General features: G+C 46.0%; 1 protein-coding gene across 1 annotated transcript in view; it reads left to right on the top strand.

Moving 5' to 3' along the window:
- Window positions 1–10,518, top strand: part of LOC108672949 — a gene marked incomplete at its 5' end in the record, with an annotated part of 34,057 nt that overhangs the window by 5,615 nt on the left and 17,924 nt on the right. The window contains 15 exons of the mRNA XM_047885123.1: window positions 448–537; window positions 1,020–1,145; window positions 1,482–1,524; window positions 2,303–2,570; window positions 4,386–4,521; window positions 4,975–5,205; window positions 5,406–5,617; window positions 6,072–6,225; window positions 6,731–6,868; window positions 7,221–7,292; window positions 7,411–7,539; window positions 8,017–8,210; window positions 8,925–9,083; window positions 9,628–9,741; window positions 10,151–10,338. Coding sequence (XP_047741079.1) covers window positions 448–537; window positions 1,020–1,145; window positions 1,482–1,524; window positions 2,303–2,570; window positions 4,386–4,521; window positions 4,975–5,205; window positions 5,406–5,617; window positions 6,072–6,225; window positions 6,731–6,868; window positions 7,221–7,292; window positions 7,411–7,539; window positions 8,017–8,210; window positions 8,925–9,083; window positions 9,628–9,741; window positions 10,151–10,338 — 2,254 coding nt within the window. The remainder of the gene's footprint in view (window positions 1–447; window positions 538–1,019; window positions 1,146–1,481; window positions 1,525–2,302; window positions 2,571–4,385; window positions 4,522–4,974; window positions 5,206–5,405; window positions 5,618–6,071; window positions 6,226–6,730; window positions 6,869–7,220; window positions 7,293–7,410; window positions 7,540–8,016; window positions 8,211–8,924; window positions 9,084–9,627; window positions 9,742–10,150; window positions 10,339–10,518) is intronic.

The following is a 10,518-nucleotide window of genomic DNA, read 5'->3' as shown; positions in this document are numbered from 1 at the left end:
GTGAGTATACCCAGCGTGTGTGGTGAGTATACCAGCGTGTGTCGTGAGTATACCAGCGTGTGTCGTGAGTATACCCAGCGTGTGTGGTGAGTATACCAGCGTGTGTCGTGAGTATACCAGCGTGTGTCGTGAGTATACCCAGCGTGTGTGGTGAGTATACCAGCGTGTGTCGTGAGTATACCCAGCGTGTGTCGTGAGTATACCCAGCGTGTGTGGTGCTAGTGTCGTGTCATCAGTTCTGTAACTTCTGTTGTTTTATTTCGTGGTTACATCACCAAAGTTGGTGGTGCAGCTATACGGCGACTTTCGTGAAGTATGATGTCGTGTGTGTTAGTGTGCTGGTGCATATACAGTTGTACACTGAGTCTTGGTGCACTACAACATTTATGTGTTGGGCACTACAACATTTGTGTTTTGGTGCACTACAACGTTTATGTGTTGGTGCAGGCCGTGTCACCAACGCAGAAGTATGTCGTGTCCGTGGGGTCACAGCACGACATGATCGTCAACGTCTGGGACTGGAAGAACGGCATCAAGGTAAAATACCCTCGTCCTGCTCTTACATGTTTACTATATATGTTAATTGTGCTTGTGCTATCAGTCTATTTATTGCATCCGTCTATTTATTTTATCTTTTTCTTTATCAGTCTATTTATTGCATTTAGTCTATTTTATATTTTTCTCCATCAGTCTAATTATATAGGTATTTATTTACTGATTATTTATCAATATCTCTGCTGTATATATTTTCCTATCATATTGAGATCAGGAAAAGTTCTTGAAAAATTATTTTTAAAATTACCACTTTATTGATAAAATGCATTGAAGATGATTTGTATTAAATGTAACGTATACCGTCATCCTATCATGGTTCCTAACGCGCATGTTCGAGAGCTCCTTGGTTAATCCTTGTTATAACATAAAGAGCATTGATATTGATAATTCTGGGAGATTATTTACGAAAAGGAATATTATGTTAAGCTTTTATTATATAATAAATGTAACCATGGTGCCCCCAGGTTGCGTCGAACAAGTTCTCGAGCAAAGTGAAGGCGGTGAGCTTTGCTGAGAACGGCTCCTACTTCGTCACCGTGGGTAACCGCCACGTCAAGTTCTGGTACCTGGAGGTGGCGCGTGGTCATAAGGTGGGTCAAGTTCTTAACAAAATTACCACTTTATTGATAAAATGTATTTATTTTTTATTTATTTCTTATTTATTTATATTTATTTATTATGTAGACAGTGTTTTCCAGTACCCAGTGGGTACCTGGAGGTGGTGCGTGGTCATAAGGTGGGTACAGCTAGGTGCTTATACACGGGTAAAGTTCTAGCCGCTAATATTAGCGGTAACTTAACCGACTAAATTAGCGACAAGTTATCGGATAATATTAGCGGCAAGTGCTTTCCAAGTTAGTTTTGCCGGCTGAAAGCTTGTACACGAAGACATTATATTAGATAGATAGTATTTTCGCGTCCTCAAGTGCCAGAGCGTCGTTCGAAGCCGTCAGGTGAGGTCTGCTCTTGGTCGGTCATGGCCGGTCCGCCATGTGGGTTGATGTGTGGGAGGCCTTTTCTAAAAAAAAAGTAAAAAAAATAAAAAAAATAAAATGTGCAACGTGAAGGTAATGACGAATTTGAGGAGGTATTTGATAAAGCAGTTGGTGACATTGTTTCTAACTTTAGCTGAAAAGACCAAAAACTTTGTCGTTCATCATAGAGTGTGGATGAGAGGCCTAATAAGGTCTCGTTCAAGTTTCAAAAAAATTTATCTCAATTAGTTTTTGTTGGATTATTCATCGTGACGTAGAGAGTATATTGTACTTATGTAATATCTATAAGGAAATTCAATATCATCTGAACATCTCTTACGCTCTCACAACCGTCGTCTTTAGGAATCAAGTCTGCCGGTAGTGCATGGGGGGGGGGGAAGGTGTCTGAAGTCGCAGGATATTAAATAAATCAGATCAGAGATAACAAATCATTGGCGCTATAATTTAATTTAGCGCTTAATAATTAATTAATCAAGGAGAAACGCCACATCTTGACGTTTGATTTTCTATCGCTTTGTTTTCTGCATCTTAGGTGTGCTGTATATATAACATTTTAGCCATGCTCCAAGGGATCCATACCATAATTTGGCAGCAACGCTGAGTTAACCTCCCAGTTAACTATAAACTTCTTCAAATGTAACTTTAAACTTCAACCAAATGTAACTTTGAATTTCAACCAAATGTAACTATATGAACCTCAATCAAATGTAACTTTAAACTTCAACAAACTAGCAGCACTATATGTGCTGCAGGAAGGCTCCACTTGATAAGCCAAACAAGCCTCAAGATGCTTCCTCCTCATCCTCTTCATCCTCCTCCTCATCCTCCTCCTCATCCTCCTCCTTATCCTCTTTATCCTCCTCCTCATCCTCTTTATCCTCCTCCTTATCCTCTTTATCCTCCTCCTCATCCTCTTTATCCTCCTCCTTATCCTCATCAACCTCCACACACCCACACCTTCAATGGACCGATCACTGGCTTGCCGCGCCCTCGGATGAGGGGAAAGCCTTCCGTTTTAGGGCAACTTTTTTTAAAGCCATGATATTACTGGCCTTCTCCTTATTAAAGCCTAAACATATAGAATGTACGGATTCTCCATGCTGTAAATATAAGGGCACCTATCTACAGGCTGGAAATAGATAGCACCTTTTCGTACGCCTGTAATTAGAGCACATCTCTTGCTCTTAAATGTACCTAGAAAACACTCGTCTTTCAACTGTACGTAGATGGCAGCTTTCTTTCTTTCTCGTGTATGTAAAGGGCAGTGTGATATTCACATATATTCAAGCCAAAACATTATGATTGTGTTATAATAACCATTGTTCTTGAGTACGAAGTAGAGTTGACGCTCGAGATCAATAAAATAACTCCTATTGTTATCATCATCAAAATGCTGATGCGTGAGTTACGGTATTCAAATTTATTTTAGTGTTTTATTTAGGCAGCGACTTTCTTTGTGGATATTTTTTATTTCAGAACAGAAGTGAAGTTCCTGCAGTTTAACGACACGAGTGATGATTCATCAAGTTATGGATACTAATTAGATTCATTCAGATCAAGAATCAAAGTATACCCAGTCAAAATTAGAAGCAGTGTAGGAGCTGGGCCGGCGCTGAACCAAGAGCATGATAGAAGCATGGGGGAAGCAGGAATCCAGCAAGGATGTCCGCTTATTACGGGGTTCAAAACGTTCTGCGTAAGGCCTTATTTGGGCGCTGGCGCACGGCTGCAACGAATCAGTCCTGCCGGGCTCCGGCTCACTTACAGCCGACACGCCCCATACGCTGCCCTATACCTGCTCTCTTTAGGCTAACTTTATTTTCTTTCGGGGATAACTAAAGAATTCTGTCCACACAATTAAACGTTTATTATACTTTTTTTACACATTTACATAACCTATGCAAAAAAGATGGATTGGCAGAAACGCCGCTTAGAGTATGATATATTACTGGCTTTATGCATCATACAAACTCGCAATAATCAGCAATAACACATTTATGAACATTATTCTATATTCTGGTACAACTATTTCTGACAAAAATTCAGCATACATACTCGCAATAATCAGCAATAACACATTTATGAACATTATTCTATATTCTGGTACAACTATTTCTGACAAAAATTCAGCAACGTGTTAAGACACTGAATATACACACATCAATAATGCAAAGGGCAGAGCAAAGCGTAAAAATAGGATAAAAATAATTAATGCAGTAGTCTCCTTCCTTAACCAAAAAATTCTCAAACCCCTATTAACCGATGTAGCAAAAATTATATCATTATATTTCGATGCAAGAACTAACATCAACGTAAGTTCCGCGTTACCTCAACCGTCCTACCTGTTAAAGTAATACGTTTCAACAGCTTCAAATTAATTTCTGAATCTAGATATGAAAAGGCTAAGTGAGGGACAAGGGGCGAGTGAGGGGCAGGGGGCAAGTGAGGGACAAGGGGCGAGTGAGGGGCAGGGGGCAAGTGAGGGGCAGGAGGGCGAGTGAGAGCAGGGGGGTGAGTGAGGGGCAGGGAGGGTGAATGAGAGGCAGGGAGGGTGAATGAGGGGCAGGGCGGTCACCTGATGGTCGTGGTGCCAAGTGAGACCTAAAGTACTGCTCGTGCCGTACGTATTCAGAAGTACTTTCATAATATGATTTATTATGAAATGTTAATAGTTAATTAATAAATAAATTTAATATGAAAACTAATAGCTAATAAATGCTATTAGTTATTTCGGAAACGAATTTTGAAATGTTAATTGCTAACTGTACAGCTTTTTACTGCACAGTTCATCTCCCCGTCCCTTGCGTGCACTGCTAACTGTACCCCTGCCCCCAGACATATGGGACAGCACCCTGGTACGGCCAGGTACCCAGATACGGTGGCCGTAGCGTACGACCATCTCAACCACAAGCTCACGGCCGTCTACAACGATCACTCCCTCTACGTCTGGGACGTCACGGACATCAAGAGGGTACGTTGATGGCCCGTACTGACGTTGCTGGCCCATACTGAGTTTATGTTGCTGGCCCGTACTGAGTTTACGTTGATGGCCCGTACTGAGTTTATGTTGCTGGCCCGTACTGAGTTTACGTTGATGGCCCGTACTGAGTTTATGTTAATGGCCCGTACTGAGTTTACGTTGCTGGCCCGTACTGAATTTGCGTTGATTTTCCATTTTGAAAGTTTGTCCTTCTCTGTAACTTTTTCACAACGCTCGGTTTCATCTGATGATTTGTAATACAAAACAGGCTTCTAAATTGATCAGCATTTGTACTGTCAATACTCTATGCCAAAATCTAACATTTGAACCGATAAATAATTTTCCCACATATCAGATACTTCTTCACATTGAACCTCAAATAATTTTCTGGTCATAAAAGTATATTTATTCAGCATATATGACACCATACCCTCTTTCCCTCAGGTCGGCAAGTCGCACTCGTACCTCTACCATTCGGCCTGCATCTGGGGGGTGGAGAGTTACCCTCAGGCGGCATCAGGGGGCGGTGGCATGAGGGCACAGCGCCCCTCGTCGGCAGGGCTCCTGCCCGAGGGTTCCTTCGTGACGTGTTCGTCTGACGACACCATCAGGGTGTGGAACCTCGCCTCAGAACTGCCCCAACATCCCCTCTACACCCGCAACATCTACAGTAACGTGAGTGATTCCTCAACATCCCCGGCATCCTCTAGTAAATAGTTTCAACTTGAGTGATGGTCAAAGCAGATGATTGCTAATACTGGCAATCCCTGCCGGCAATTTTGTGGTGATACCCATGTTGTGGTGATGCCCTTATTGTTTTGATGCTCATGTTATGGTGATGGCACTGGTTTGGTAATGTTGATGTTGTGATGCAGGAGCTACTGCGGGTGCTGTACGTAGACCCCGACCTGAACTATCTCAAGGACTCAGACATCAGTCCTGCAGGAGCGCAGGACAAACAACAACAGCAGCAGCAGCAGGGGGGCGGGGGCGACGTGTCGTACGACTCCAGGAACGGCGTGCGCTGCATTAAAATCAGTCCCGACGGCCGACATATTGCGTCGGGGGATCGAGCTGGCAACATCCGGTCAGTCGGAAGGGGTGGGAACATCCGGTCAGTCGAAGGGGGTGGGAACATCCGGTCAGTCGGAGGGGGTGGGAACATCCGGTCAGTCAAGGTACGGCGGCTGGTCTGCCAACAAGTGGTCCAAGAAGTCGCATTGAAAGTTAACCGTAACCACAATTGTGTTCTACAGTACCGGTACCGTTTGTAATGATATCATAAGTATACTGCTGTGATAACTATTCGCTATGCTAATGTAACCCTTTATGATAACTGCTCTTAAACTTAGATGAATACTGCAGTATTAACTGCTGCAATAACTACAGTATTAACTTTAACAATAACTGCGGTGACAGTTGCAGTGCTAGCAGCATTATAAACGCAGTGCTAGCAGCATTAGTGCTGCAGTGCTAGCAGCATTAGTGCTGCAGTGCTAACTGCACTAGTAACTGCCGTGCTAACTGCTAACTGTGCCCAGGATCCACGAGCTACAGGGACTGGAGGAGGTGTGCAAGATTGAGGCGCACGACGCTGAGGTGCTGTGCCTCGAGTACACGCGCCCTGACACACGGCACAGCCTCCTGGCCTCAGCCTCACGAGACAGGCTCATACATGTCTTCGATGTGGCCCAGGTGAGCCTCAGCCACGTCCCAGGTGAGCCTCACTCACGTCTCAGGTGAGCCTCACCCACGTCTCAGGTGAGCCTCACTCACGTCTCAGGTGAGCCTCACCCACGTCCCAGGTGAGCCTCATCCACGTCCCAGGTGAGCCTCATCCACGTCCCAGGTGAGCCTCACTCACGTCCCAGGTGAGCCTCATCCACGTCCCAGGTGAGCCTCACTCACGTCCCAAGTAAGCCTTAGAAATCCATCCCAGTTTATTATTTAGTTATTATTATTATTTTATTATTATTATTTACCTATTATTAATTATCTTATCGAAGTATGAAGCTTGAGTTTATTGTTTGACAAAGTATATTAATTAATTTCTCTATTGCTCGATGAAGCATGTTGAATAGTTTGTTTGTTTCTTATGTAATGAAGTATATTTAATGTTTTATTGGTCGATGAAGCACATTGAATATTTTGTTTGTTTATAATTAAATGGAGTATATGTAATGTTTTATTGTTGTTACAGGACTACAGGTTCCTGCAGACGCTTGACGACCACTCCTCGGCCATCACGAGCGTGCGCTTCTGCCAGGGCCAGCAGCAGGGCCTGCAGCTCGTCTCCTGCAGCGCTGACCGCTCCATCATCTTCCGCTCTGCCACCATCGTCAGTAACACATCCTTATTGTTATTCTCTTGTGTTACCCTCCTTGTTACCTTGTTGTGTTACACCTTATGTTACCCTCTTGTATTACCCTCCATCTAAACTTCATTTTTACCCTCCATCTTACACTCGGTGCACGCGTTACCCTCACTCCATTTGCTTCTCTCATCAAACACCGACATTATCCATCAAGTGCAAAAATATTAAAAACGAAGCATTCCCACGTATCTGTTTGCATTTAAACGCATCATTTAGAATCAGCGTAAAACAACATGAAATAGTCATAGTAATTAGGCAACTCAAACTGTGGATGTAACTTTGATGATGGCGGTATGATGTAAATTCATTCTTACAGAACAACGCCAACGAGGTGTCCTTCAACAGAGGCCACAACATCGCTGGGAAAACTACACTTTACGACATGGAGGTGAGAACTTTTTGAGATATCTTCACCGTAAACAGTTTTCTTTCTTGCGTACTTTCACTGTGAACAGTTTATTGTTATAAACGTCACCGTTGCCTTGACTCTCTCTCCCCTCCCTCAGGTGGACTACGGGCAGCGCCATATCCTGACCGCATGCCAGGACCGCAGCATCCGCGTCTACAGCGTCAACTCCGGCAAGCCTTCCAAGTCCTTCAAGGGCGCCGTGGGCGACGACGGCTCTCTTATCAAGGTATTGGTTCCGTGCATCTAAAGGCCTCGAGACCTAAGACTCCTTCATGTAATAGAGCCAAAGGCCCCTAGTTGTCAGTCTCCTTCCAGTAGTGGAGGTAAAGGCCCCGAGTCTTCAGCCTCCTTAATGTAGTGGAGGCAAAAACCCCGAGTCCTCGGTATCCTTCATGTTATATTCGTGATTAATCACGAATATATATATTCAAAGGATATATGTCATATAATATGAACATTATTCCAATTATTCAAAAGATATATATATCCTTTGAATAATGTTATGTCTGCGTTAGGTGGCGACGACATCAGTCTGATAATGTTAACCTTGATGTCCGCTATTCGATTTATGATCAATGCCAATAGTTTTACTGATGAAAACGATTGAATAAATTCAACAGCTGTCCTATATTGCTACATGGAATGAAAACAGTAATTAAATGAATTCTTTCTACCATGTTGACCACGACCTGCGTGCCTACAGGTAGTACTGGACCCCAGCGGTATCTACGCGGCCACCAGTTGTACGGACAAGAACATGTCCATCTACGACTATTACACGGCCGAGTGTCTGGCCACCATGTACGGCCACTCGGAGCTCGTCACGGGACTCAAGTTCACGCACGACGGCCGCCATCTCATCAGCGTCTCCGGCGACGGCTGCATCTTTGTCTGGAGGTGCTGTGTCTTTGTCTGGAGGTGCTGTCTTTGTCTGGAGGTGCTGTGTCTTTGTCTGGAGGTGCTGTGTCCTAGAGGTGCTGCATCTTTGTCTGGAGGTGCTGTGTCTTCGTCCAGAGGTGCTGTGTCTTTGTCTGGAGATGCTGTGTCTTTGTCTGGAGGTGCTGTGTCTTTGTCTGGAGGTGCTGTGTCTTTGTCTGGAGGTGTTGTGTCTTTGTCTGGAGGTGCATTTGTTTTCTTGTCTTATCCTTGTCGTTTTCTTACCTTGTCCAATTATCCCGGGATGTGCCCAAATGGCCCGCACTTCAAATGACTTCCGCTCTGGAGATACGGACGCAGTTCAAAGCTTGGCTTGCCTGTCGAGAGACATTCTTCAACATGACCTATTATTGACTTGTTATTTACAATATTTTGGCTTTGATGATTCATACTTTATATTTATTTCTAATATGTACCTGTGCCTCTAATATGTTAGGCACCCTTGCCCACGCTACCTACCTTTGCCCCGCTACCTACCCTTGCCCCCGCTACCTACCCTTACCCCGCTACCTACCCTTGCCCCGCTACCTACCCTTGCCCCGCTACCTACCCTTGCCCCCGCGACCTACCCTTGCCCCTCGCGACCTACCCTTGCCCCCGCTATCTACCCTTGCCACCGCGACCTACCCTTACCCCCACGACACTACCCCCCCTTTAACACCGGTCCCCGTACAGGCTGCCCCACGACATGACGCAGACGATCGTAGCTCGCCTGGCGCAGCAGGCGGAGCGCGCGACGCGGGAGACGCGACGGGCGAGTCAGTCGACCTCAGACCTCCTGACTCCTGCACGGCCCTCTGCACTGCTGCACGCTGCTGCTGCTGCTCTGCACAGGTGAGAGTGCTGCTCTGCACTGCTGCACGCTGCTGCTGCTGCTCTGCACAGGTGAGAGTGCTGCTCTGCACGGCCCTCTGCACTGCTGCACGCTGCTGCTGCTGCTCTGCACAGGTGAGAGTGCTGCTCTGCACGGCTCTCTGCACTGCTGCACGCTGCTGCTGCTGCTCTGCACAGGTGAGAGTGATGTTCTGTACAGGTGCTGCTCTGCACAGGTGAGAGTGCTGCTCTCCTCCTGTCCATGGTCATGCTGATGTGCTGCCTTTGTCAGCCTCTGTCCCCAAGCTGTCTATAGGTTAGGTTGCTGTGCCAGCGGGGCCTGAAGGTAACGTTTGGAATGACTAATGAGCATCTGCCCTTACTTGTGCCTCTTGATGCCCTCAGTTGGGGCCGACTGATGCCCCTTAGTTCAGCCTCAGTTTTTACCGTGTTTAATATTTTTATTTTTTATGCCAATAATAACAGCATTCGCTTGTACCATGTTTAATTATTTTATTTCATTATTACAATAATGTCAGCATTACTAAGAAGTGTTTGTTGCCAGGCCCCCCTCGACCCCCTCGCTGAGCGACCCCCACTACGGCGAAGAGCCCTACAGAGCCTCCAGCGCTGACCCCTTCGCCGCCTCACACCCCGACATGGAGGAGCCTGACTACAGGTCTGGCGTGTTGCGTGGTGGCGTGTGTTGCGTGTGGCAAGGTGTTGCGTGGTTGCGCGTGTTGCGTGGGGCGTATGTTGCGTGTGGCATGCTACGGGTGTGTTGCGTGGCAGCGCGTGTTGTGTGTGGCGTTGTGGCGCGTGTTGTGTGTGGCGTGGGGCGAGTGTTGCGTGTGGCGTGGGGCGAGTGTTGCGTGTGGCGTGGGGCGCGTGTTGCGTGTGGCGTGGGGCGAGTGTTGCGTGTGGCGTGGGGCGAGTGTTGCGTGTGGCGTGGGGCGAGTGTTGCGTGTAGCGTTGCGACGCGTGTTGCGTAACGTAGCATAGTATTTTTTCCTATCAAGCAACAGAAACAATGTTATAGACATTAACCTTTATTGAATTCGTTGTGCTCACGTAGCCTCGTGTTGCAGGTTCAGCATCGGGCAGTTGCCCGCGTGGGCCAAGAAGAAGGTGAGCGAGACCGCGGCGGGCGCCAGTAGCCCCACCTCAGGGGGCGCAGACCTCCCGAAGGGGCGGTGGGCACAGAAGGTCCCCAGTTCGTCCATCACCTTCAAGAGTCACTACGACACCGACTCCGTTGTGCAGTTCCCTGCGCCAGGTTAGTTGCTTAATACAGTGAACTGCTTCTGTCTTATGAGTTAATATTAACTATGATGAGTATTAATTGTGGTGAGTATTAATTGTGATGAGTATTAATTGTGGTGAGTATTAATTGTGATGAGTATTAATTGTGATGAGTATTAATTGTGATGAGTATTAATTGTGATGAGTATTAATT

The sequence above is a fragment of the Hyalella azteca genome, unplaced genomic scaffold, assembly GCF_000764305.2.
Source record: "Hyalella azteca isolate HAZT.00-mixed unplaced genomic scaffold, Hazt_2.0.2 contig16986, whole genome shotgun sequence".
Classification (NCBI taxonomy): domain Eukaryota; kingdom Metazoa; phylum Arthropoda; class Malacostraca; order Amphipoda; family Hyalellidae; genus Hyalella; species Hyalella azteca.
Note: the sequence above shows the minus strand (reverse complement) of the source record. Positions and strands in the feature narration are given on the sequence as shown.